The sequence below is a fragment of the Erinaceus europaeus genome, chromosome 5 (assembly GCF_950295315.1).
Source record: "Erinaceus europaeus chromosome 5, mEriEur2.1, whole genome shotgun sequence".
In the NCBI taxonomy this organism is placed as follows: domain Eukaryota; kingdom Metazoa; phylum Chordata; class Mammalia; order Eulipotyphla; family Erinaceidae; genus Erinaceus; species Erinaceus europaeus.
This window is the reverse complement of record NC_080166.1, coordinates 1,015,695-1,043,688: the sequence shown is the minus strand read 5'-3', so window position 1 is coordinate 1,043,688 and position 27,994 is coordinate 1,015,695. Positions and strand designations below refer to the sequence as shown.

Sequence of the window (27,994 nt, the reverse complement as noted above, 5' to 3'; positions counted from 1 at the left end):
GTCATTGTTGGAACGTGGTGGCTGAAAAGAGAGTTAACATACAAAGCCAGTTAATTACTTGCACTCCATCAAGAAGCAGGTATTAAGACTGATATTTTCAGTATCTAAAAAGCAGGTCAGCTGGCAACCTCAGTCGCTCTGATCCATTTGTGGACTGCAGATAGGCAGGTGGGTGGTGGGTGGTGGGTGGTGGGTGGTGGGTGGTGGGTGCCGGGTGGTGGGTGGCGGGTGACAGACAGAGAGCCCTGTCTGCACGGGGTGGCATTAGCTGTGGTCACGGCCAGAATTCCTGGTGATGAGGTCACTGGGATGTGGAGGTCTTAGCAGGAAAAGGGGACTTGAGCGGGCACTTGAAAGACGGGTGTTAGGAGGCGGAAGGGCAAAGCGTGGGCGAGTGTGTGACCAGGCCATCGGACATCAGGCAGGAGCTGGGGCAGGTGGCGGCCGGCTCCAGGGCCCAGAACAGGTGGCGGGAAGTGGCACCAAGTGAAGCGTCTCCGTAGGTGAGACCCGTATCAGAAGGTGCCGAGAAAACAGAATAGGGCTGACAGAACAACTCTGGGAAGGCCCACTCTGCCGGGCCACACGGGAGTGCTGCTGCTGTGGCCGCCTCCAAGTCCTCTCTCTACCCTCATCCTCTCTCCCCTCTCCCTCCCCATCTCTCCCTCTGTCTCCTTCCCCCCTCCTGCCCCTCCTCCTCCCATTCTCTCTCTCCTTCTCTTTCCCTCACCATCTTTCCCCATCTCTCACTCCCCCTCTCTCCCTCCATCTCTCTCCCTCTCCATCTTTCCCTCCCCCTTTCTCCCTCCCTCTCTCTCCCTCCCTTCTTTCCCTCCTCTCCTCTCCTCTCTCCCTCACCATCTCTCCTTCACCATCTCTCTCTCCCCTCTCTCCTTCCCTCTCTCTCCCTCCCTCTCTCCCTTCCCTTCTCTCCCTCTCCCTTTCTCCTCCTCCTCTCTCCCCCCTCCCTTTCTCTCCCCATTCTCCTCTCTCTCTTTCTCTCTCTCTCTCTCTTTGTACTTCTTTCTTTTTCTTTATTGGGGAATTAGTGGCTTACTGTTCTCTTATTACTGAGTGAAAAGACAGCCCTGAGCTCATCTTGGATGGAGCTTGAAGGAATCATGTTACGTGAGATAAGCAGAAAGATCGTCCCTATGTGAGGTCCCAACTCCAGTAGACAGAAGAAGTTGCTCGAAAAGCCAGGAAAGGGTGTTTTCTCTCCCCTGGATGATGGCGGCGGCCCTGGAGGTCTCCAGCGGGCAGGTGCGTGGGGTGGGGCCCTGCGCAGAGGCCTGGCTGCGAGGGGGCTTGTTCACTTTGGGGCCTTGTGATAGTCTCTTTATGAAGCCTCTTGACATGAGCACAGCTGAAGCACCTTATTCATTCTCAAGGAAGCTGGGCTAGCCATGAAATGCCAGGCATAAGGGCCCGGGTTCGAGCCCCCCTCCACACCTGCACGGAAAGTGGCTAGCCATGAAATGCCAAGCACAAGGGCCCGGGTTCGAGCCCCCTCCACACCTGCACGGAAAGTGGCTAGCCATGAAATGTCAGGCACAAGGGCCCGGGTTCGAGCCCCCTCCACACCTGCATGGAAAATTTCACAGAAGCAGTAGATGTCTTTGCTCCTCTCTTTCCCCCTGCCATCTCTATTTCTTTCTGTCTTATCAATAGGGGAATTTAAAAAACTTTTTTTTTAATTTATTTAATAAAGGAGACATTAACAAAATCATAGGTTAAGAGGGGTACAACTCCACACAATTCTCACCACCAGAACTCCGTGTCCCATCCCCTCCCCTGACAGCTTTCCTATTCTCTATCCCTCCAGGAGCATGGACCCAGGGTCACTATGGGGTGCAGAAGGTGGAAGGTCTGGCTTCTGTAATTGCTTCCCTGCTGAACATGGGCGTTGACAGGTTGATCCATACTCCCAGCCTGTCTCTCTCTTTCCCTAGTGGGGCAGGGCTCTGGGGAAGCGGAGCTCCAGGACACATTGGTGGGGTTGTCTGTCCAGGGAAGTCTGGTCGCATCCTGCTAGCATCTGGAACCTGGTGGCTGAAAAGAGAGATAACATACAAAGCCAAACAAATTATTGAACAATCATAGACCTAAGGGCTGGAATAGTGCAGATGAAGAGCTGGGGGGGGGCCTCCACTTTGTAGCTAACTAGTCGGTGTATTTTAGTTATATTACAAAGAGACTGTAACTATACTAGTGGTTTTTTTTTCTTTCCTCTGAGCCTGAAATCTGATATGCAGGTGGATCCAAATTATTGTCTGGGAAGATGATTTCATGGCTGGAAAAGGGAAGAAAGCTGGATTAGGGAAGAGAGTAGCTCCCTAATAGGGGAAAGGGGTATAAATATTGTTGACTGTAAACCCCATCTATCTGATTTGGTCTGGGGCCCATATTCAGCTGAGGAGCCTATGCGACCTCTGCATCCCTGTAGATGTGAGCTCATATTCTGTGTTCGTGAGTAGGAACGTTCCACGCTGCCCCAATTTCAGGACCCATCTTCCTCAGGTGTCGCATAGAGTATGTTGTCCAGCCTCCCTTTAGAGGATGGAACATTCTCTACCATTGTTGATCCGAGTTGAGGGCAAGGTCCTATGGGGGCCCACAGAGGGGTCTATTGTGTTGTTCCTGATAGAGATGACCAGTAACAATGGAGAGAGGGATTTATTCGAGATCTAGGACCATCATGTCTGTTTGGGAATCTCAGGACTCCCCGATTAGGGCCCCAGCTGATGGGGTGGCCTGACAGTGACTAAAGAGTCATCGTTAAAGTATGCCAGTCTCTTGCCCTTATTCAGCTTTTGCAGTCCTTGCTTTGATGAGGTTAGCTTTGGAGTGAGTAAGAGAACTGTAAAAGGAAGTAGGTGAGGAGGGTATCTAAGTCTAAGTAAAAACTATTTTATTAGGAACTTGATACTAACTCACTTCAGACTATTGTGTACTTTTGCTTTCAGGTATATATTTTGCCCTAATTTATGGATACATGTGAACATATGCTCTATCTCACGGGACCTGGTCTATATCTAGGTTTTGAGACTTTGTTAGGAAGTGAACCGCCTGGAATGGAATTAGAGTATACTATGAAAGGAAAGGTCTCACCTGAGTAATGAGGCTCAAGGGTTGTCATTCCACACCTGAAGTCTCTGGACACAGTCTGAAGTGAAGCATGCTGGGGTGGCACTCGTTGCGTTGATTAGGTTGCGATCCGCAGATGCAATATTATTTGATATGAATTGAGAGCAGCATGCAGGAAAGTGGGCCCTATCCTAAGGTTCCAGGACTGGGGGAAATATAGGCTCTATAGTGGAAATGTGAGGTTCCTGCTGTCTTAGGGTTCAAGAAGACAATAAATAGTTATTGTTATCATCACATTATTTGGCTATTGGGTTAACTTTGAAAAATCCCTTTGTTAGGATTTGCTGTATCATACACCACATCACCATAATTTATGCCCTTTGACATTATTTGTATGTAGCTGTGCCACCGGTTGCTTCTGTTCTCCCTGGTCTAAGCTTTTGAGAGAGTCAGCATATCAAAGACTCAGCCTATGTATGAAACAGACTCAGTCTGTGCTTTAAAAAATCTGAGACATACAATCAATTTTTCAGTAGGGGATTTTAATGGACACATTAGCTCCTTGCTGCCCATGTGGGTGGCTCAGTTCTGTTTTCTTTATTGGGGAAATGGCGTGTGGCGGGTGTGTGGCACGTCTGCAGTCACAGGTGTCTCCAAGACCAGTGTGCACACTGCGCCCACACCCTCAGACAGTCCTGCACAGGGAGCACTGAGAGCCAGCACCCCCACCCTCCCCTCACAGGGTGCCTTTCACCCCAGTCTTACTTTTCTTGGTTCTTTGAGTCTCACCTGTGGGTCTGCTCCGTCTCTAACAAGAGAGGCTTTGTTTGTTTGGCCTTGGCTTGGGCTTCACAGCTCTAAGACTCCAGGACTCCCAACAGACTCTTTTTTTCTGTTTTCGGATAAAGGGAAAGAGAGACTTGGGACAAGGAAGCGAGAAGAGACACAGCGCTGCCCTAGCACTCGGGAAGCTTCCCCACCTCACGGTCCTCGTGCTCTGAGGCTCTGTGCTCCACTGAGCACATAGCCCCAGCCCCACCAAGAAGTCTTTTTAAGACTTACCTATTTATTTTATGTAAATATTTTTATTTGTTATTAGATAGAAACAGGAAGAAATTGAGAGGGGAGGGGAAGATAGAGAGGGAGAGAGACAGAGAGGCATCTGCAGCCCTGCTTCACCACTCATGAAGCTTTCCTCCTGCAGGTAAGGGCCAGGGGCTCGAACCCGGGTCCTTGTGCACTGTAGTGTGTGCGCTTAACCAGGTGTGCCACTGCCTGGCACCTCTATTTTGTTTTTATGAAAGGTAGAAAACCAGAGTCCTGCTCAGCTGTGGCATACTGGGCTTGACCTGAGCCTGAGACGTGCAGGCCCTGTGCCCTGTCAGTGGGATGCTTGCCGGCTCAGCAGGTGGGTCTCACTCTCCCGTTCTCAAGTGTACCTGAGCCGTCCTGGGCGAGGGACTGTCGTCCCCACTTGGCCGGCAAGGAACGAGGGCCACTGGGTTGTCTGAGTTCACAGGCCTAAGTGAGTTGTGAGGCCAGAACTCAGACCTCGGGCTTCTGGTCGCCCACGCCAGTGTTTGGGGACTAGCACAGGCTGGGTTCTCTGGCTCGTAGGAGGAGGAGGAGGAGGCCAAGAACAACCCAGCGGCTCCTCCTTCAGGACACGAGGGAGCAACTTAACTGGCGCCTGTTGTCAGTACTTCCTCCTTCTTGAAGTATTTCCTGGCAGAGACTTCAGAATATATGTCATAAAGACTTTAAGAAAAAGGGGGAGTTGCCATGTGTGGGCACTGGTCAGGTACCACTAAGGGTTTCTACTCCGACACTTGGTCTGCTCTTGCTGCAGTAGAACAGCTAGTAGGCAGGACTCCGGAGGAATCGAGACCCGTCCCTGATTATTGGAATAGCGTAGTGAAAGCTCTTTTGTCTATGAAAAAAAAGACAGGAAGGAGCAAGGAGCAGCAGACTTGGACCTTTCGCTTTGGTTTGGGTGGTTTCAGGCCTGGGAGGGCCAAGCTGAGAACTACTTGAGAGTCCACACCAGGACACTGTAAGGATGGAGACATGGCTGTCTGGTGCTGTTTGCAGTGACAGGAGGCTCCGAGCAGAGGCCCCTGGCTTCCTTGCAGGCAGCAGCGTTGGGGAACCTTCTGGAGAGGACTGTTTCCCAGGAGAAGACACATTCAGGTGGGAAAGCAGAGGTGACTGCTGATCGACCCAGCAAGGGCAGGGGTGTGAGGGTGCGTCTGCAGGGATGGAGAGCGCTGCGCACACGACCCTGTGCAAGGACGCAGGTTCAAGTCCCCAGTCGTCACCTGCAAGGGAGAAGCTGTAGGTGTGTCCTCTCCAGCTGCCTCTCCATTTCTGCTGCTCCACTTTCACCATCATCATCTTCTCCTCCTTCTTCTTCTCCCTCTCCTCCTCCTTTTCCCTCTCCTCCTCCTCCTTCTCCTCCTCTTTCTTCCTCTTCCCCTTCAGCAATAAGAAAAAGAAAAAAGAAGAAAAGACTGTCAGGGGGCAATGGAGTTGCACCAAGCCCCCACAGTAACCCTGGTGGCAAAAAGGGAAGGAAAAGAAAGAAAGAAAGAAAGAAAGAAAGAAAGAAAGAAAGAAAGAATGGATTTGCAGAGTTGAGTTGTGCTTGGAATCAGCCCATTAGCTCCGCAGAGACAGAACCACCTGGGCATGACTCTGATGGGATCCCAAAGGTGGGAGGGCAGCTGCAGCCTTGTTCCCCAGGGCTGACGGGGCTGAGCACAGGGACATGCGGGACAGCCGCAGCAGGAAGGTGCTGGAAAGGCCGGCACACGTGGCAGGCAGGGCGGGTGGAGGCATCAGTTCCCACTGGCGTCTCCATGTGCTCCCAGAGGGACGGGGCCTAGCTTGAAGTCACGGGCCCACGCCGCCTCACGTAGGCACCAGCCGTCGCTCCCGTGAGGTGCAGTCAGTCAATGTCCACGCGGTAAATTTGGAGGCGATTCTAGAGATAGAGATGCAGGGGGTGACGGTGGTGGTGCACCCAGTTAAGTACACATAGTCCTAGGCACAAGGACCCGCTCAAGGATCCTGGTTTGAGCCCCGACTCCCCACCTGCAGGGGGAAGCTTCACAAGCGGTGAAATAGGTCTGCAGGTGTCTCTCTGTCCCTCCCTCTCTATCTTCCCTCTTCTTTCAATTTCTCTCTGTCACATCCAATGAAACAGGGAGAGAAAAAAAAAAAAGAAATATAGAAGCAGTGGTACAAAGTCCTCTAGGACAGACATGCCCCTGCTGGACAGCGGACCAGAGCCCCCAGAGCCTCTTCCCGGGAACAAGCTGGACTGACGCAGGACCAGCTTCATAGAGTCCTCTCCAGGGTGGTCCTGCCCGGAGCCGGCACAGTTACCTTCACGCTGCTCGTCCACGTGCCCAGAGAGCTGGCACCAACACGACAGCCACACACTCTCATCTCTGTGTCCCACTCACTGCTGCCAAGTTTGCTCCCTTATTTTTTTTTTTCATTTTTGTAAAGGGGAAGTCGGTGCCCCGCTGAGATCAGCAGATTGAATCTTTTTTTAAAAAATCTTATTGATTGATGGATAGAGACAGAGAAAAACATCGAGCGGGAGGGGGAGATAGAGAGGGAGAGACAGAGAGACACCTGCAGCCCTGCTTCACCACTCGTGAAGCGACTTCCCTGCAGGAGGGGACGGCGGGGCTGGAACCCGGGTCCTTGAGCACTGTAATGTGTGCTCAACCAGGTGTGCCACCGTCCGGCCTCAGCAAATCAAATCTGAGTCAGTGCAGGGGAGCCTGGGCCCAGTGAGGGTCGTGACCAAGCAGGGTTTCCCACTCCCAAAACTCTGTGACCTAGTGCCCGTGGCCCGGAGGAGAGAAGTCCGGCCCTAGCAGTGTGTGAACTCAGCCATTCTGAGAATGAGAGTTACATCTGGGGACCAGAAAGGTCTCTGAGATCCTGGTCACTTCATTGCGTCAACATTGTCATGACAACAACTCCATAAATACAAATAAAAAAAGAAAAACAGATCTTCACCCAGTGTCGCGAGCAAGGAATTCGAGCAAGGACTCACTCGGAGAGCGCGTGGGGTTGAGCGGTAGCTCTTTACTTATTTTCGATGCCAGAGAAGGCTCTCAGGATTCACACAGCACACAGTCAACCCGGTGCCTCTCCTTACTAGTAGCTGTTGGAAGGGAGGCTCACGACGTGGTCACCAGCCGCCGTGTTGCCGGACTGGAGCCGGATGAGCGAGGGTCCCTGGAAGCGGGGGAGGCGGCCACTTAGCCTGGCCGCGTGCCTGAGTCTCCAGCAGCACCGCAGCACCGGGTCAGTGACGGCGAAGCCGCTCCATCGGCTGGTTTCTGAGCCTCCACTGACACCAGCTCGCCTCTGGGTTTAAAGTCACATCTCCACCGGCCAGTCAGGTCCCGGTTCAGTCCTATCCCGTGTGTACACACGTCTCTGTCTTATCACAGGATGCAGGGCACTATGGTTACTATGGCTCCCAGGGTCACATGTTCACTGCACCCAGGATAGAGGCCTGGTGCTCACTTTGCTACTCTGGCTGCCGTGTCCGTGGTCTGTCTTCTATTCATGTCAATGACTTGACAGTGCTTTGAGTAAAGCAAATCCCTCCTTAGCAGACCACAGAATCTGTCCGACTGGCTCCAAACACAGAGAACATGTTATTAAGTCCACCCGGCCCCTCTCCACCCCCTGCTCCAATGGCCCTGGGAAGAGCAGTTCCCGGGAAATTCTGGGGCCTCTCTGGCTGCAGGAGGCTCTGAGGGCGAGACAAAGGTTCCTTGGCTCCCAGCTTCTCTTGGTGTCTCCCTGGGAAGCCACCTGCCCCTGATTATTTCTCCAAGTGGCTCTGTGGGCACTTGACTTCGCTGCACGGCTCTTCTTTGCCGTGAAGGTTGTTTAAGGCAGCGGCAGCATGGCGTGAGATCCTTGGCCTGGGGCTCCTGGGGCCGCTGCCTACGAGTGCAGAGAGCTTTTAGCTCACACCAGGTGCCCCTGATTAGCTGACAAATGGATGCCCTGCTGGGTGTCTTCCCGACTTAAAAACGGAGAGTAGACATCTCCCCTCCAGGGAGCCAGGCCTCATCACTGGGAAAGTATTCGCATGACTTTGGTAGAAATACGACCACACGAGTCAGGATCAGAGCAGGCAGGCAGTCGGCATCTCAGATGAACATAAAGCCTTATGGCGCTCTGCCTCTTCTTTCTTTTCCCCTTTCTTTCCTTCTTCACTGTTTCTTTCTTTCTTTTTTATTTTATTTTTATAATTTTATTTATTTCTTTATTTCCCCTTTTGTTGTTTTATTGTTGTAATTATTGTTGTTGGTATTGTTGTCATTGTTGGATAGGACAGAGAGAAATGGAGAGAGGAGAGGGGAAGACAGAGAGGGGGAGAGAAAGACAGACACCTGCAGACCTGCTTCACCGCCTGGGAAGCGACTCCCCTGCAGGTGGGGAGCCGGGGGCTCGAACTGGGGTCCTTACGCCGGTCCTTGCACTTTGCACCACATGCGCTTAACCCGCTGTGCTACCACCCGACCCCCTTATTTTTCTTTTTTTGCTGTTTACATTCTTAGAGTCATCATCATGATATTTATGACAGGTCTTCTTTGAGCAGTGGCAGGACTCAAATCCCGTGTGACAGTGACGAGTCCAGTTGTGTATGTGGAGAAGCAGTGAACTCTGTGACTTGGGGGCCGCCAACGAGGCCTTTACAAAGACTCAAGTCTCCTCTGACGATAGTCTGAGAAAGTTTGCCCAGTCAGTCTTTCTCTTTTGCCTCAAGGATCCAGAAATGTGTGTCTAAAGCAGCAAAACACTGATGTTTTCATAGGGCAAATGCTTTTCAAATCAACCCGTGTCAGGCCTGCCTGTCAGCTAGCTGGCCTTGGAGCGTGGCCCTGGGAACTCTGTAGTGGTCACAGGGATGCTGAATGCCTGCCACAGGTGGCTGCCACAGGAGAGGTGGCATCCCGGGTCCCTTGTGAAGTTGACCCAGGAGCAGACTGAGACCGTTGGCCACAACTGTCTGGCAAACACTCATCTGGAACACTCTGAGCCGTGAAATGACTACAGAATATGAGACATATCTGTGCTTAGTCAGCTGTGGACTTTGGGGGTGTCTGCTTGCTTCAAATAAGAGGCAGAACCTGCCCCACTAGGAAAGACAGACACAGGCTGGGGGTGTGGGTCCACCTGCCAACACCCATGTCCAGCGGAGAAGCAATGACAGAAGCCAGACTCCCACCTGCTGCTCCCCATAAAGAGTTTGAGTCCATCCTCCCAGAGGGGGAGAAATGTCAGGGGACGATGACCAGAGGGCTCTGAACTCCAACTCCATCAGGACCCAGGACAAAAAGGGGAGAGATATTTGGATGTAGTGATGGGATTATGTGTGGCTTGGAGGAGAAGAGAGGACTGGGCCTGGAAGAGAAGGGGGCAGGTATGTGCAGATGGAGACAGACAGCTGTGGAGACGACAGTCAGCCCACGTCTGCAGCCTTGGGAGACCTCGGTGGTGGCCTGCAGTGAAGGGCTGAGGATTCAGAGCTCTGGGGGTGGGAACGGTGTGGAGTTAAGACCCTGTAGACAAGTAGTTTTGTATATCAAAATTGAACTGGTTTAAACAACACGAGGTTTATTAGGGTGAAACAGGCAAAAGGCAAAATAAGCCCTTATCATCAGGGGCTAAGAGTACGCTAGGTCCATAAAGTCTGAGTGTAGTCATCAAAAGTTCAGTCCCATAAGATAAACAATCATCAGCTCTGATAAAAGCTGCTCATGGCTGTGGAGGGCCTAAAAGTTTACTGGCTACAGAGTCCCGCGTGTTCAGTTCCCAGAAGTGGCCATGGCGGAGCCTGGCGCACCTCCGCCAAGATGACCAGGAGAAGCAGCAGCCAGAGAGTGCGACCTGCTCCAATCCCTGCTTTACACCTTCCCTTCTCCGTGTGTCCTTCTCTGTGTGTCCCTTCTCCGTGTGTCCGTGTGACGCCACCTCAGGGTGGCGTCATCCCTCTGACACCAGGCCCAAACTCCTGCTGGGTCTCAACATCACCCATGGGTGGTGTCGAGCTGGGAGGCCCAGCCCGGCCTAGCTGAGCAGCCGAAGAGACGGGTGGCAGGGAGTCTTGGGGCAGACGGCAAGTTGGGCACCTGCCGCTGGGTGACGGAGACCAAGGGTGTCATATCGGCAAGGCCGGTCCTCCCGAGGCTAGCGACTGGCCATCTCTCCCGCGGGCGTCACGCCACATGCAAAGCCCCGGTCTGGAGGGTTACCTCTTTCTTCCTCTCACAAGGGCCATCGGGAGAGGGCTGCGGTTGGAGGGCATAGCTCCGTGGGGCCCGCGGGCAGCCGCTCGGGCTCACAGGGCCTGTGAAGCCAAGATGCCAAGCGGAGGTGCCCTGAAAGGGCTGAGAACTGCTGGGACCCTGCACACCTCCTGGGGGTCCCGCATTGAGAGTTCCCGGGGGCCTGGGGGGAGGTGTCCCATGAAGCGGCAGAGCCCTAGGACCCCTTCCCAAGATGCAGACAGTAGGACACTAAACGGCGTTTGAGCTGGGGCCCCAGGGCCGGCGGGTCTAGCTGACCTCAGGAAAGCCCAATGACCAGCTCAAGGTCGCGGGGCTGGCCAGGGACTGACCGGGGCCTGGAATCCCGGCCACTGCGCCCTTCCCAGCTCTGCATCAAGAGCCTCCTCGTTCGCTGCCAGACTTGGAGGAGCTTCCGGAGTCGAGGCCTGTCTGTCTGAGCCTGCTGCCACCTTGGCGGCCGGCAATCCGGTTTGAGCTGGGCAATGTCCAGCACTGCCTGAGCGTGACCTGCAGAGAGGCTCCCAGAGCAGAGCTCTCCCCTTTCCTGAGACAGTTCATTGTGTCTGTCCTGCCCAGCTCTCCTGGAAGCCTAATTTTAGAATCACTTAGAGCTCCTCAGCCCCACTGCACATCCCAACAGAAACTCCTGTTCTGTTCTGAGCCTCTCGAATGTGTGCAGGTGGAACCAGTGTCTTGTGCTCATCCCAGAGTCCGTCACACCTGTCCATCCCAGAGTCCATCACACCTGTCCATCCCAGAGTCCATCACACCTGTCCATCCCAGAGTTCGTCACACCTGTCCATCCCAGAGTCCATCACACCTGTCCATCCCAGAGTCCGTCACACCTGTCCATCCCAGAGTCCGTCACACCTGTCCATCCCAGAGTCCACTCACAACTGTCGATCCCAGAGTCCGTCACACCTGTCCATCCCAGAGTCCGTCACACCTGTCCATCCCAGAGTCCATCACACCTGTCCATCCCAGAGTCCGCTCATACCGTCCATCCCAGAGTCCATCACACCTGTCCATCCCAGAGTCCGCTCACACCTGTCCAGAGGTCTCAAAAGCTATGCGCAGTATAATTTTTGCTAGAAGGTGAGCAGGCTAGCGGAGAGTCTTTCCCTAGTGGGGAGCAGAAGGTGGGAGTTGTGGCTTCTGTCATTGCTTCTTCTCTGGACATGGGTGTTGGCAGGTGGACCCACACCCCCAGCCTGTGTCTGTCTGTCCCTAGTGGGGCAGGGCTCTGGGGAGGGGAGGCTCCAGGACACCCCCCTGAGGGATCCTTCCTTCAGCACCTATGATGAATGGCTGAGCAAGCAGCCAAGTAAGCAGTCTCTGCTCTCTGAAGCTAAGGCTCCATCAGAAAAATGGCAAATGACAACCATGAGAAGTAAGGTAGCTGGAAGGGCAGAAGGTAGCAGATGGGGAAGTGAGAAGGGCAGAGATCTAGTTAGGGCTAGGCTGTGATCGTGCTGATTTTGGACATCATTGATTTCATGAGAAAGACAGGAGAGGCCACAGCACAACTGTTGCGGTGCTGGGGGTGGACCCAGGGGACCGAGGCCATAGGACACTCACTACCCACTGAGCTTCCTCTCGGACCATGCTGCTGCTTTTACATGAGGAGGTCAGAGTGAGATTTGGAGGAGGGGATGTTCGAGCGAAGATCTGAAAGGCACTGGGCCGTGGGAGCACGCACTGAGTACTTGCCAGGGCTGTCCTAGGAGGGGAGAATGGGCAGCACGGAGCCTGGGGTCCCTGCTCTGTGGATCTCAGGCCCTGTGATTTGTCCCCGGCAACATTTGGCAAGAGCTAGAAACATCTTGAGGACACCGGGCTGGAGGAGCACTCAGCCTACAACCGCAGTCAAGTGGCAGTGCGAGAGACCCTGTGTTTGTGAGGGAAGGGTAGGCAGCCTAATGGTTAGGCAAATAGACTGCCATGCCTGAGGCTCCCAAGTTCCAGCTTCAAAGCCCCACCACCACCACCACCACAAGCCGGAGCTGATCAGGAATCTGGTAAAAATAAATAAAGACGTGTGTCTGAAGAGAAGGAAGGGGCCAGGCTAGCTGGGTGAGGCTGTGGGGAGGAGAGGAGTCGGAGGTGCCAGGGGTTGTGGGAGAGGGTGACTGACTGGGGCAGGAGGGCCACGGGCACGGGTGGACCTAGGCGTCTCCCTGCGGGAGAAGCAGAAGGCTCGGGGTCTGGAGCAGAGGCGGGACGAGGGCTGCTGCGGCCGTCGCTTACGGAGCGTCCGTCTGGCTAGTGGGAAGAGCAGGACGTGGCTGGAGCGAGTTCAAGGGCCGTTGTGCTTCCCAGGCAAGAGACTCGGCAGGGCTCGGACCAAGTGGAAGCAGCTTTCTGATTTCTGAGCAGAAGCAACAACCAACTCCCAACCCGGGCAGCAGCCAGCAGGGCACGCGGGTCCCACCACGAGCCTCCGATAACAATCGCGTGTCTGCGTATGCTTGAGGAGACACCTTGCCTGGGCTTTGTTCATAATAGCTTGATGACTGCTCAAATTATTGTTGTTGTTGTTGTTGTCTGCGTATGCTTGAGACACCTTGCCTGGGCTTTGTTCATAATAGCTTGATGACTGCTCAAATTATTATTGTTGTTGTTGTTGTTGTTGTTCTCCAGGGTTATGGCTGGGCTCAGTGCTGGCATTGCGAAGCCACTGCTCCTGGCAACCATTTTTCTCATTTTATTGGACAGGACAGAGAGAAATTGAGAGAGGAGGGGGAGATAAAGACAGAGACAGACACCTGCAGACCTGCTTCGCCACTTGTAAAGCTTCCCTCCTGCAGGTGGGGAGCAGGAGGACTCTACCCAAATGCTTGCATGGGTGCTAGTGCTTAGTACTATGTGTGTTTACCTGGGTGTGCCACCTCCCAGCCCCCTTATCATTTTTCCAAAGCCCAGCTCAGCTGTGTCCTAAGGTGGCTGAACCTGGGGCCTGGGAGCCTCAGGCATGAAAGTGACTTTGCTGAACAATCCGTATGCTGTCTCCCCGGATTATGGCCTGACTACTGGAGTATTTGCTTATGGTCCTGGAGGTTTTCACTGGGCTTCATGCTTATGTGATCACACTGCCCCAGGCTTATTGTTTGGCTGCTTGGTTTGGGTTTTGGCTTTTAGTTAGAGGCTGAAGGACACAGATGGGAGACGTACCACAGCACCACCACCACCCACAAAGCTTCCACTCTGCATGGTGCTCCCACATGGTGGCCCAGGTCCTCCAATGTGGACAGTGGGTGCTTGGGGCCGTGCGGTGGCACACCTGGCTGAGCACCCCTGTCACAGTGCACAAGGACCCGGGTTCTAGGACAGGGAGAAAGCTTTGTGAGTGGTGAAGCAGGGATCCAGGTGTCTGTGTTTCTCTCCCTATCTCCCCCTTTCCTCTCAACTTCTAGCTGTCTCTGTCCAATAAATAAATAAATAATAAAAAAATTCAAAGAGAGGGTGTGTGTGTGCTGTGCCAGGTGAGCTGTCCCCATCCCCCTTCCCATATCCATTTTTTTAATATATTATTTTTTATTTATTATTGGGTAGAAATAGAAATTAGGAGGAGAGAGAGAGAGAAACCTGCAGTCCTGTTTCACCACTCGTGAAGCTTTGCCCCTGCAGGTGGGGCCCAGGGGCTGGAGCCTGGGTCTTTGCACCCTGTAGTGTGAGCACTCAGCCTGCCCCCCATGTCCGTGTTTTAATGGCGGCTCCCGCCAAAGGCAGTGGGGTGCACTGGGCCTGCTGTGCCCCTGTGCTGTGACAGACAAGGTCTCAGCAAACATTCACGCCTGCTCACAGCACCTGCGGCACATTTCCCAAATCACATGCCCTCTGAAACAGACGGGTTTTCCTGAAAAGGGAGAGACGTGAGCGTGAGAAGGCCGAGTCCTGCCTACAGGAGTGCAGCTTGCCTTCCTCTCTCAGGAACACAGTAACCTGCTCAAGTGAGATTTCCCCCAGCTGGGAGCCCTGCCAGCTCCTGCGTCCTGCCCGGGGTCGCTCGCACCCAGAAACAGCACTGCCTCCTCCTGTCACCTCCCTGACGACGTTCACCTCTGGTACCGCACCCTGCACATTGCAGGGACATGTCAGAGCCGCCATTCAAGGTCCAGCAGTGGTACACCTGGTGGGACGCATGCCTTACCATGCACAAGAACCTAAGTCAAGGCCCCAGCCCCCACCTGCAGGGGAAAGGTCTGTCTGTCTGTCTGTCTGTCTAGCTAGCTAGCTAGCTATCTTCCCCTCTGCTCTCAGTTTTCTATCTCGGGAAGGAAAAAGGGAGGGAGGGAGGGAGGGAGGGAGGAAACGATGGTCACCAAAGCAGTGAATTTGTGTGCAGGCATCTAACCCCGGTGATAACCTTGGTGTCATTTTAAAAAAATTAATAATTTAAAGATTTCAAAATGCCACCTTTATTATTTATTTATTTGCCTCCAGGGTTATCACCGGGGCTCGGTGCCGGCACTATGAAGCCGCTGCTCCTGGAGGCCATTTTTTCCATTTTATTGGACAGGACAGAGAGAATGGAATTGGAATGGAGAGAGGAGGGGGAGATAAAGAGGGAGGGAAAAAGAGACACCTGCAGACCTGCTTCTGAAGCATCCTTCTTACAGTGTGTGGGGGGGACAGGGCTCGAACCTGGATCCTTGCTTTACAACAGCCTCCCCAGCCCAATTTCTGTTTTATATTTTTGAGAAAGAGAGACAGTTGGAGAGAGCAAGACATGAGATGCCAAAGCCCTGCCCTGTGTTGCTGCCTTGCAGAGCAGGACTGGGCCCAGGGTCTAGGCAGGGAAGGCACGCACCCCATACGGGGCTATCTCCAAGGCCCAGCATCAGTTTTCTGGCGTTGTGTTCTCTCACGGGAGTGGTAAATCCCTCTCTATATAAAGACACTGGTTTGTAGTTTCCATGTGTGTGTCTGCGTGTATGTGTCTGTCTGTCTTCGTGTGTCTGTGGGCCTGTGTGTTTGTATCTGTGTGTGTGTGTGTGTGTGTGTGTCGTCATGTGACTGTGTGTCTCTGTGTGTTTGTGTGTGTCTGTCGTCATGTGTCTGTGTGCCTCTGTGTGTATCTATGTGTCTGTGTGTGTCTGTCTGTCGTCATGTGACTGTGTGTCTCTCTGTGTGTGTATCTGTGTATCTGTGTGTCTCTGTGACTCTGTGTGCCTCTGTGTGTGTGTCTGTGTGTCTGTGTGTTTGTATCTGTGTGTGTGTGTGTCTATATGTCTGTGCATCTGTGTGTGTGTGTGTGTGTCTGGGTATGTCTGTCTCTGTGTGTGTCTGTGTGTCTGTGTGTTTGTATCTGTGTGTCTGCATGTGTGTGTCTGTGTGTGTGTCGCTGTGACTCTGTGTGCCTCTGTGTGTATCTGTATGTGTGTGTGTCTGGGTATGTCTGTCTCTGTGTATGTCTCTATGTCTGTGTCTCTGTGTGTGTGTGTGTGTGTGTGTGTGTCTGTGTGTGTGTGTGTCTGTGTGTGTGTGTCTGTGTGTGTGTGTCTGTGTGTGTGTGTCTGTGTGTGTGTGCCTGTGTGTGTGTCTGTGTGTGTCTGTGTGCCTGTGTGTGTGTGTGTGTGTATGTGTGTGTGTTCAGGGGTTTCTGAGGCACAGGTGAATCTGTGAGCCCTTCTCCATCAAGATACTCTTCACCCCACTGTGGAGATCTGAAGTCTGGGAGGCTCTAGGGACGGTCTTCAGTAGTCTAGAAACATCAGAGGACTCTATGTATAATGACTTTGGTCACCCTCTAAGGCTGAACATCTTAAAGTGTGGTCCACAAATCACCAACAACAGGACCCCTCCAACACTTGTTTATTTGTTTTTAAGTTTATTAATTTATTATTGGATAGAGACAGAGAAATTGAGAGGAGGGGGAGATAGAGAGAGAGAGAGAGAGAGACACCTGCAGCCCTGCTTCACCACTTGTGAAGCTTTCCCCCCTGCAGGTGGGGACCAGGGGGTTGAACCTGGGTCCTTGTGCACTGCAATGTGAGCACTTAACCAGGTGTGCCACCACCCAGCCCTCCGGGCTTGTTTAAATACAGATGCCCCAGAGCAGGTGTGGCAGGGGCCCCTGCAAACAGGGCCAGGAACCCGCCGTCCAGTAAACAGCCTAGAGATTCCCCACATGAGAACCACTTTTCCTGCTTCTGCTACTAAAACAGGACAAGTGACCCCAGGTCATCCTGGCCCCGCAGTCTCCACACAGACTTGTCTATAATGACAGGCGCCATTCACATGAAGAAAGAAAGAGAGAGAGAGAGCGAGAGAAAGAGAGCGAGAGAGAGAGAGGGGAAGGAAGGAAGGAAGGAAGGAAGGAAGGAAGGAAGGAAGGAAGGAAGGAAAAAAGGAGGGTCTCTCTGGATTGATTTTCTGCAAAGCACACCAGTTTCGTCTTTCCACTGGGCACTGCCTCCTGCCCATCCAGGGGTCCATTCTAGCGCCCCCTTCCCCTGGGGGTGCCCGGGGCCGCCTCACTTGCCGGCTGGCGGTTCTGCTGGGGTGGGTGGGGGCCAGCCTTGGCCTGCGGGGTCAGTGCCGTGCTCTCAGGCGCCCTTTCCTGTCTTCTCCCCGCACAGCAACCATGCCGGAGGAGTCCCCCGACCAGCTCGATGATGTCATGGCCTTGATCCAGGCCACGATCAAGAGACTGAAAAGGTCGCCAGAGAAACAGACGGCCCTGCTGCCCAGACGGGAGCGGACTCGGCCGGCCGCCGAGAGCCCCAGGGGCAAGGGGCGGCGCGGCCAGAGGGGCAAGGCTCGCGGGTGCGTGCTGACCGCCGTCCACCTCAACGTCACGGACCTGGGCCTGGGCTACGAAACCAAGGAGGAGCTCATCTTCCGGTACTGCAGCGGCTCCTGCGAAGCCTCCGAGACGGTGTACGACACCATCCTCAGGAACCTCTCCAGGAGGAGCAGGCTGGCGGGCGACAAGGTCGGGAGGGCCTGCTGCAGGCCCGTGGCTTTCGACGACGACCTGTCCTTCCTAGACGACAACCTGGTCTACCACACGCTCAGGAAGCATTCCGCCAAGAGGTGTGGCTGTGTCTGAGCCGCCGCACACTGCATTCCTGCCACGGGACAGGGACGGGGACCGAGGTTCCCAGGAGACGTCTGCCCCGAAGGAAGACGAGGACCAAGGAGGCGGCGGGGGACGAACGGGGACGGGGACGAGGACGAGGACGAGGACGAGGACAAGGACGAGGACGAGGCAGCCGTTGGGGGCAGAGGCTGCTGCAGGGGTCCGGCCACAGACACCCGGACAGGAACGAGAGGAAGCAGCCGCTGGGCTTCTCAGAGTCCCTGCCGCCCTGTCACCCTGTCGTCCTGTCGTCTGAAGCATCCCAGCCGCCACCCCCACGGAGGCCCCGGGAAGCTCCGCACATCTGGAGGGAGGCCGCGGGCAGTCAGCGGTTGTCCGCGCCTGGTCACTGTGTCGCCTGCTGACAGCCAGGGAGGTTTCCTCCTCGCTCGCTCGCTCGCTCGCTCGCTCCGCCGGAGACACCCTGGGAAGGAGAGGAGCAGACGGCCTGAAGAGCAAAGACTCGGAGACAGCAGCCTCTGCGTCCGCGCCTGGAGGCCCTGAGGTTTCCCCGGCTACAGACGGTCGGGACTGATTTCGAACACGGTCTGTGGGGTGGGAAGAAGGTGGCCGGGAACCCCAGGAGGCTGCCCTCGCAAATAGACGGAAAACAAACGTCCTTGGAGACAGGAAGCCAGAGTGTGGTCTTCACAGCAGTCGGGCGAGCAGAGCCAGGGCAGGACAGCTGCGGCCGTCGGTCACAGACACACATGACACACACCCCAGTGGGCCGTCGGTCACAGACACACATGACACACACCCCAGTGGGCTGTCGGTCACAGAGAGACACACATGACATACACCCCAGCCCCGTCATGCGTGGTCACCAGTGACCAGGAAGGATACTCGATGCAGTGCATCTGTTTCAGATACAGAAATATAGAGAAGATATTTATTGAGATCTAAGTTATTCTTATTTATTAACAGCCATGAAGAGTTTCTCTCTCTCTCTTTCTCTCTCTCTCTCCCACTCTCTCTCTCTCTCCCCCTCTTTCTTATATTTATTAAAGTTTCTCTTCAAAGGTGCCAAAGTATATGTGCTCGCAAACTACAAAGAAAGATGGCAAAGGACATTTTAATTGGGAGCAAGGGTCCATGCTTTCCAAAGTACTAAAAAAAAAGAAAGAAAGAAAGAAAGAAAGAAAGAAAGAAAGAAAAGAAAAGGATATTCTGCTCAGCAAAAACAAACAAAAATCACTTTCTTTCCCTTTGTAAAGAAGAGCCCCAGCTAACTGCCCAGAGTCCCGGCTCTTCTTCCTATGTTCAGTATCGTTTCCCCAAGGAGTGAGAGCACGCAGGACAGGCCCCGGGAGGGGGAGTGATGGGCAGGAGCCACCGCCTCCCCGCTGCACAGCTGTTTCTCCCTCCTGTGTGGGTCAGAGACAGGAAAGCTGAAGCTCCTCGAGAATGGAGTCCCAGACTCAGTGTGGGTGTAAAAGCGAGCGGCGGCATCCTGCCAGGTAGCCGGGTCCTGCCCTCGGGACCCTCCTCCATCCTCCCGGGGCCCACCGGGCGGAGCACTCACTTCTCCTGCAGCCCGTTCTTAGTGCGGCCGGCCTGCCGTGGTGGTGTGGTGGTGGCTGTTTGTGTGCTCAGTCCGTCCCTCCCAGGAAGGCGGCCCAGGTGGAGGGACAAGGAAGCCGCGTCTGGCCCGAGGACGCCACCGCTGTGGCTGTGGCTGTGGCTGTGGGGAGGCCCGGGGGCACAGGCTGGGGAGCTGCAGCCAGGCGGGCGTGTGCCCGGTGCCCGGGTCCTGCTTAGCGCTCGGTAGCTTCTTCACGAATAGGGGCTTATTTTTTTATCAAGGAGCTAATCTGTGGCCACCTTGGTGGTCATCAGACCAAAACAATGAGGTCCAGTAACTCGATGAGTGGCCTAGTGGGCTTCACGGTCACGTTGATGTAACAAGAGGCAGCAGTTACCAGAGCCCCCCTGCCCACATTCTCCAGTCATGCAGCCCCTCTGTCCCCCTGCCCTACCTCTGCGATGTGGAAATGGAAGAAGGGGCCCTGCCCCACTGTCCTGGAAAGCAGAGGGTTCGAGGCACGGAGCTGTCCGCTCACTCACACAGTGCGCAGGATGCAGCCCAGGGCCCGTCCGCCCGGCTTGGTGTGGACGCCGCTCCCTGCTTCAGCTCCACATGCCTGCAGGGCTGAGTCGAAGCGAGGGGCCCCAGCAGATGCACAGAGAGGGTAAAGTCTGTGATTGCCGTCCCAGCCCATCTGTTCCAGGAGTGCGCACTTCTTTGCAAGCCCCGACTTCCCTCATCTGTCCTGGTCATTTCTTCTCTACAGCCAAAGTCTCTACACACTTTATTTTTGTACAATATCATTTTGTAACTTTTTACAAATAAAGATTCATTTCTACTGCTCTCTGGACTGCTGGTTCCTTGCGTGCCCAGGAGCCACCTGGCCATCCGCAAAGGTGTCCGTTCCTCTCACCAGAAACCCATCGTCAGGGTGCCCGAGACAGTCACCCGAGGGTTCTCTGAGGGGGAGACGCCGGCAGGTCCCGCCCGGTTCCCCTTCCTGCCTCCGCGCACAAGGCTTTCTCGGCCAGACCAGGAGGCCGAGCCCCTCCACGCGCAGCCCCCGGTCCCAAGGGCCTGTCCGCTCACCACCCCAGGGGGAGCCTGCAAGGTGGGTCTCGTCCCTAAGCAGACACAGCCAGTGGCACCATACACGCCACGGCTTGAGGCAGTAGAGACCCAGCTGCTGCGGCTACCACAGCGCGAACACACAGGCACAGACGCACTCACACTCACACACACACACTCAGTCATACAGTCACACACATTCACACTCTCACTCACACACTCTCACTCACACACACTCAGTCACAGACACACTCAAACACACAGCCAGTCACACAGTCTCACAGTCACACACACTCTCATTCACACAGTCACACACACAATCAGCCACACAGTGACTCACACTGTCACACACACTCAGTCACACACACACACAGTCACACACATAGTCACACTCACACACAGTCACACACTCAGCCACACACAAGTCACACACACACACAGTCACACACTCAGTCACACACACAGACACACCATTAGTCACACAGAGTCACACACAAACACACACTCAATCACACACACAGTCACACACTCAGTCACACACAGTCACACACACACAGACACACACACTCAGTCACACACACAGTCACACACAGTCACACTCAAAGTCACACTCACACACACACTGGTCTTATGAAGTTAACATCAGTGGAAGACACATAAAATCCAAAAATAATGAAACTCAGGAGGAGACTGAGAAAGAGCACTGCAGACTGGAGAGAGAGTCAGGAAGATACTGAGACAGAGCACTGCAGGCTGGAGAGTCAGGAGGAGACTGAGACAGAGCACTGCAGGCTGGAGAGTCAGGAGGAGACTGAGACAGAGCACTGCAGGCTGGAGAGTCAGGAGGAGACTGAGACAGAGCACTGCAGACTGGAGAGAGAGTCAGGAAGATACTGAGACAGAGCACTGCAGGCTGGAGAGTCAGGAGGAGACTGAGACAGAGCACTGCAGGCTGGAGAGTCAGGAGGAGACTGAGACAGAGCACTGCAGGCTGGAGAGTCAGGAGGAGACTGAGACAGAGCACTGCAGACTGGAGAGTCAGGAGGAGACTGAGACAGAGCACTGCAGACTGGAGAGTCAGGAGGAGACTGAGACAGAGCACTGCAGGCTGGAGAGTCAGGAGGAGACTGAGACAGAGCACTGCAGGCTGGAGAGTCAGGAGGAGACTGAGACAGAGCACTGCAGACTGGAGAGTCAGGAGGAGACTGAGACAGAGCACTGCAGACTGGAGAGTCAGGAGGAGACTGAGACAGAGCACTGCAGGCTGGAGAGTCAGGAGGAGACTGAGACAGAGCACTGCAGACTGGAGAGTCAGGAGGAGACTGAGACAGAGCACTGCAGGCTGGAGAGTCAGGAGGAGACTGAGACAGAGCACTGCAGACTGGAGAGTCAGGAGGAGACTGAGACAGAGCACTGCAGGCTGGAGAGTCAGGAGGAGACTGAGACAGAGCACTGCAGACTGGAGAGTCAGGAGGAGACTGAGACAGAGCACTGCAGGCTGGAGAGTCAGGAGGAGACTGAGACAGAGCACTGCAGACTGGAGAGTCAGGAGGAGACTGAGACAGAGCACTGCAGGCTGGAGAGTCAGGAGGAGACTGAGACAGAGCACTGCAGGCTGGAGAGTCAGGAGGAGACTGAGACAGAGCACTGCAGGCTGGAGAGTCAGGAGGAGACTGAGACAGAGCACTGCAGGCTGGAGAGTCAGGAGGAGACTGAGACAGAGCACTGCAGGCTGGAGAGTCAGGAGGAGACTGAGACAGAGCACTGCAGACTGGAGAGTCAGGAGGAGACTGAGACAGAGCACTGCAGGCTGGAGAGTCAGGAGGAGACTGAGACAGAGCACTGCAGGCTGGAGAGTCAGGAGGAGACTGAGACAGAGCACTGCAGACTGGAGAGTCAGGAGGAGACTGAGACAGAGCACTGCAGGCTGGAGAGTCAGGAGGAGACTGAGACAGAGCACTGCAGACTGGAGAGTCAGGAGGAGACTGAGACAGAGCACTGCAGGCTGGAGAGTCAGGAGGAGACTGAGACAGAGCACTGCAGACTGGAGAGTCAGGAGGAGACTGAGACAGAGCACTGCAGGCTGGAGAGTCAGGAGGAGACTGAGACAGAGCACTGCAGGCTGGAGAGTCAGGAGGAGACTGAGACAGAGCACTGCAGGCTGGAGAGTCAGGAGGAGACTGAGACAGAGCACTGCAGGCTGGAGAGTCAGGAGGAGACTGAGACAGAGCACTGCAGGCTGGAGAGTCAGGAGGAGACTGAGACAGAGCACTGCAGGCTGGAGAGTCAGGAGGAGACTGAGACAGAGCACTGCAGGCTGGAGAGTCAGGAGGAGACTGAGACAGAGCACTGCAGGCTGGAGAGTCAGGAGGAGACTGAGACAGAGCACTGCAGACTGGAGAGTCAGGAGGAGACTGAGACAGAGCACTGCAGACTGGAGAGTCAGGAGGAGACTGAGACAGAGCACTGCAGGCTGGAGAGTCAGGAGGAGACTGAGACAGAGCACTGCAGGCTGGAGAGTCAGGAGGAGACTGAGACAGAGCACTGCAGGCTGGAGAGTCAGGAGGAGACTGAGACAGAGCACTGCAGGCTGGAGAGTCAGGAGGAGACTGAGACAGAGCACTGCAGGCTGGAGAGTCAGGAGGAGACTGAGACAGAGCACTGCAGGCTGGAGAGTCAGGAGGAGACTGAGACAGAGCACTGCAGGCTGGAGAGTCAGGAGGAGACTGAGACAGAGCACTGCAGGATGGAGAGTCAGGAAGAGGCCGGCTGTGTGGGCGCAGATCGAGGCAGCTAGTCTCTGAGGAGCATTGCCCGCTCCCTGTCCTGCTGGGGCGGTGTGTTTGTCCAACTCGAAGGGCTGATACGGCAGGTTCACAGGACACTGCCTTCTGTCAGAATTATTTCAGGTGTGTGAAAGCTCGCGTCCAGTGAGTCATCCTGATCGCTGTCATTGCCTCATGGAAAACTCAGTGAAGGGCCGGTTTCATTTGTCCTAAGCTGCTGCCCCACCATGGCAGAGTCCACAGATGAGACGGGACAGGGGCGAGCCGGTGACCTCATGAGCCAAACAGAGCCGTTGGGGCTTGACACAAGGGCCTAATTATAACTGCTGAGGAAGCCCTGTTGGAACACTCCGCCCAGAAGCCGGCGGACAGACGGCAGTCAGGGCAGGCAGGGGCCATGGGGGGCTCTGCAACCGCCGTCCGATCGTCCACGTATGAAAGAAAGGCCCGTCTGGCTCCTGTGCTAAGTGGCCTCGTCCAACTTGCAGAAGGGGCCCAGTTGCCAGTATGCTGCCACATAGGGCCTGTCGCCTCACATCCCGAAGACAAGGAACAACTAAGTCAGAGTCCTGTCAGTGTTGCAACGGCCCGGCGCTGTTTGCGGAGACAGCCTGGACCCGGCCCGGAACTCTGGTGGAATGATACCTTGTCCTTCTGTGATTTTGAAAATCAATAATAAACAACTAGTAAGGGGAAAAAATCAGAATTAAAATATTTTAAGAATTGTCTGGTCATGGGGCAAGAAGGTGGCACACATGGTGAGCACACATCTGTCAGTGCACACGGATCTGAGTTTCAGCCCACGGTCCCCACATGCCCTAAACCTAAACTTAACCTTAAACCAAACACTAACTCTAACCCCCGAACCCTAAAACTTAACCCTAACCCTAACCCCTAACCCTAACAATAACCCCTAACCCTAAATCTAACCCTAACAACAAACCCTAGCCCTAACCCCTAACCCTCACCCTATACCCTAACCCTAACCCCTAACCCTAACCCTAACCCCTAACCCTAAAACTAACCCTAATCCTAACCCTAACCCTAACCCTAACCCCTAACCCTAACCCCTAACCCCTAACACTAACACTAACCCTAGCCCCTAACCCTAACCCTAACCCTAACTCTAACCCCTAACCCTAACCCCTAACCCTAACCCTAACCCCTAACCCTAACCCTAACCCTTTCTGAGTGGCAAAGCAGGGCTGCAGGTGTCTTTCTGTCTCTCTTCCTCTCTGTCATCCCCTTCCCTCTAGATTTCTGGCTGTCTCTATCCAATAAATAAAGATGATTTTTTAAAAATTTAATCATCTAGTCACTGATGACCACAAAGAACGTAACTATGTCTCTAGAGTGGCATGCGATACACTGTGTTTTAAATCCCATCACCTGAACGTGCAAAAGCCACCGGACACTGCCTCCCTCCGTCACCAAGGTTTGCCTGCACCTGTGCAGATGATTGAAATCATCACCGATGCTACACAACACACCCAAAACAACTTTTATCATTCAAAGTTTAAAAAATAATTCAACCCAAACTCCAAAATCACCTGCAATCAAGACACCTGCTTCTGCAGTCAAGAAGAACCGTCACCTGGAGCCACGGACTTCATCGCCTAAGGCCAGGCTTCTGGTCAAAGCATCTGATTTCCATCGCCCTGTCTGGTTGAGAGGCGCACCCTGCAGACACAGAGGGAAAGAAGGGAGGAAAAGTGTTGATTTCATATTTTCAGCCTTTTCTTTTACGAAATGTTAAGCAGTTGAGCCTAGTGGTGATGCATGGTACTGCAACCTAGTTTTACTTGAGAAAAATTTTTCTTTTTTTATTTTTAAATTTTTATTTATAAAAAGGAAACACTGACAAAAACCATAGGACAAGAGGGGTACAACTCCACACAGTTCCCACCACCAGAACTCTATATCCCACCCCCTCCCCTGATAGCTTTCCTACTCTTTATCCCTTATTCTTTATCTCTTAGAAAGAGATAGCATTTGTTTTCCGACAGTGCTACTGTAATTCACACAATTGAGTGGTATACTTAAATGGCTGATACTGGGATGGGTGGCAGAGCACACCTGTTTCAACACTCAAGGACTCAGGTTCAAGCTGCCGGTCCCCACCTGCAGGGGGAAAGCTTCCAGTGGTGAGGAAGGGCTGCAGGTGTCTCTCTGTCTCTCTCTCCACTTCCCTCTTATTTCTGACTGTTTCTACCCAATAAACAAATAAAGACTATATATATAGAGAGAGCCGGCAGTTCAATCTCTGGCTTCTGCCTTCTGCACCACGTGAGAGCATCACTGCAGGACCATTATGAAAACAGGTGGAGCTCCAGGGGTGTGAGGTGTGGATTCAGATGTCACTCCCCTCCCAGTGTAGAATCAAAATGTGCACCAGGGAGGCAGCTTAGTGTAAAGCGATGGAGCTTGAAGGAACCCTGTTAGGTGAGATAAGCCCAAAGGGGAAGGATAAACGCCAGATGATCCCACTTAGAGGCAGACTAGGAGATAAGGGCAGCGAGGGGAGCCCAGGGCAGTCGCGGGCTGACTGTGGTGGTTTGCACCCAAGCAAAGGGCTCTGGGGAAGGAGGGCGGGAGGGGTTGGGGGCAGGCCCTGGGGTGCTGCTGCCTGACGGTGGAAATGGCCCAAGCTGGGGTGAGAGTGTGGCAGGCACCTGCCTCAGGGAGAAGAAAGCCCGTCCGTATGTCCGCATCTGCTCTATAAACCACTAGCTCCTCCATCACCTGATAGAAGGGAGAGGGAGACAGAGAGAGGCCATGGAAGTAGGCTGTTCAGCTGCAGCAGAGCCACCTGTAGCCTGGCCACACAGATGTCCTAAGAGTCTCCCCAGTCACTTTACACATCTGGGAGTGACTCCGCGGACCAGAGAAATAGTGACGACAGCTGCAGCAGTCGCCATTAGCGGCTACAGGCTACTGTGAATTTTATCGAGAAGCAAAGAAGGGCTTCCAGGAAGACCGATGTCCTGATGACCTGACCTGATCAAGACGAGGCCTAATTCTGTAAGGACTTGGGCAGACAAGCGTTAAGAATGAACAAGAGCCCCTAGTAGTGGAACTCCACAACAGAACTCCTTGCTGAAGCCTTCCGCCATGCAGACACCGGCAACCTGCCTGAGGAGCCCCCACCTTCAGCTGAGCTCCTCAGCCAGTGGGACCCTAGGCGTCACTTCAGCCAGTGGGACCCAAGGCGTCACCTCAGCCAGTGGGACCCAAGGCGTCACCTCAGCCAGTGGGACCCTAGGCGTCACCTCAGCCAGTGGGACCCTAGGTGTCACTGTCGGCTCTAGAGCACGTCTCCACCTCAGCACGTTCATGAGTGAAACACCTGGAGAAATTTTAGTGAGTTTATCGTGAAAACATCAAGAGGATGTGAATGTGTGCGGGTTCGAGATTCAGAGCCAACTGATGGGGTCGACCAGGAGGAACTTTAAGAACGTGAAGGGGTCACAGGAAGCTTGTGCTCTGAAGGAGTTCTGCGCCCACCAGAGGAGCGAGACAAGCTTCTCTGGGGTGCAGGCTGAGCAGAGCTCCTGCCAGAGGCTGAAGGTTGGGGCTCTTGGCCCACACTCAGGCCTGTGGCCTCGGTCACGGCCTCTCCCTGCGCAGCTGGTCTCATCAGGCCTGTGGCCTCAGTCACTGCCTCTCCCTGCGCCACCCGTCTCCTCAGGCCTGTGGCCTCGGTCACTGCCTCTCCCTGCGTCGCTGGTCTCCTCAGGCCTGTGGCCTCGGTCACAGCCTCTCCCTGCGCCCTGGTCTCCTCAGGAAGTTCAGCATCAGCAGGAGGCCAAGGTCCCTGCTCTCTGGGCTGCTCCTCCCTCCAGGTTGGTTACTGAGCTCAAAGCTGCCATGAAGTCTCATCTAAGTGTGGGAGAGGGCTGGAAGCAGTTGGGGAGGGGGAAGCCTGCCGGTGACCACACAGGTGGGAGTCAGGGAGGGAAAGCACAGGGTGGGACGGGGTCAGGGCACTGCACCCAAGCAAGGGACTCTGAAGAGGGGAGCGTGGGGCACAGAGCAGAGGGCAGGCGGGGGGAGAGGGTGTTGCAGACACTCATGATGTACGGCTGGGAATGGAGCCCAGGTGATGGCCGTGTGAGTCAGCCCAGGTGTAGGCCGTGTGAGTCAGCCCAGGTGTAGGCCGTGTGAGTCAGCCCAGGTGTAGGCCGTGTGAGTCAGCCCAGGTGATGGCCGTGTGAGTCAGCCCAGGTGTAGGCCGTGTGAGTCAGCCCAGGTGTAGGCCGTGTGAGTCAGCCCAGGTGTAGGCCGTGTGAGTCAGCCCAGGTGATGGCCGTGTGAGTCAGCCCAGGTGATGGCCGTGTGAGTCAGCCCAGGTGATGGGCGTGTGAGTCAGCCCAGGTGATGGGCGTGTGAGTCAGCCCAGGTGATGGGCGTGTGAGTCAGCCCAGGTGTAGGCTGTGTGAGTCAGCCCAGGTGTAGGCCGTGTGAGTCAGCCCAGGTGATGGCCGTGTGAGTCAGCCCAGGTGATGGCCGTGTGAGTCAGCCCAGGTGATGGCCGTGTGAGTCAGCCCAGGTGATGGCCGTGTGAGTCAGCCCAGGTAGGCCATGTGAATTAGCACCCTCCTGATTGAAGGGAAAGGAGGGGAGGGCAGGGGAGGGCAAAGAAGGGGAGAGGAAAGGGGGAGGGGAGGGGAGGTGGGGTTGGGAGGGAGCGGAGGGGAAGAGAGGGTTAGGGAGGGAGGGGAGGGAAGGAGAGGGTTAGGGAGGGTAAATAAGGAGAGGGGAAGGAAAGGGGAGAGGAAAGAGGGGGAGGAGAGGGTTGGGAGAGGAGAGGAGGGGAGGGGAGAGTTAGGGAGGGGAAAGAAAGGAAGGGGAGGGAATGGGAGAGTTAGGGAGGGAAGGCAGGGTGCCCTTGACCACTGCCACTGCACATGTGTCGGACCCCATTACATATGGAGGTTGGGGCGCTGTCTTCCAGGCCGAAGTGACCCGTGTGCTTAGCACACCCCGAGCCGGCCGCCATCTCTGGGAGTCGGGGACCCAGAGACCCGTGTGACTTAGCACACCCCAGCCTGTTGTTAAAATTTGTAGGCTCTTGCCGGGCGGGCTAGCTTCACGGGCGGGTAACAGA

General features: G+C 54.6%; 1 protein-coding gene across 1 annotated transcript in view; it reads left to right on the top strand.

Moving 5' to 3' along the window:
- Window positions 1-17,509, top strand: part of GDNF (glial cell derived neurotrophic factor) — a 32,978-nt gene extending 15,469 nt beyond the window's left edge. Inside the window, exon 3 of the mRNA XM_060190958.1 lies at window positions 17,003-17,509. Within this exon, the coding sequence (XP_060046941.1) occupies window positions 17,003-17,475 (473 nt within the window). The 3' untranslated portion in view covers window positions 17,476-17,509. The remainder of the gene's footprint in view (window positions 1-17,002) is intronic.
- Window positions 17,510-27,994: the final 10,485 nt, after the last annotated feature.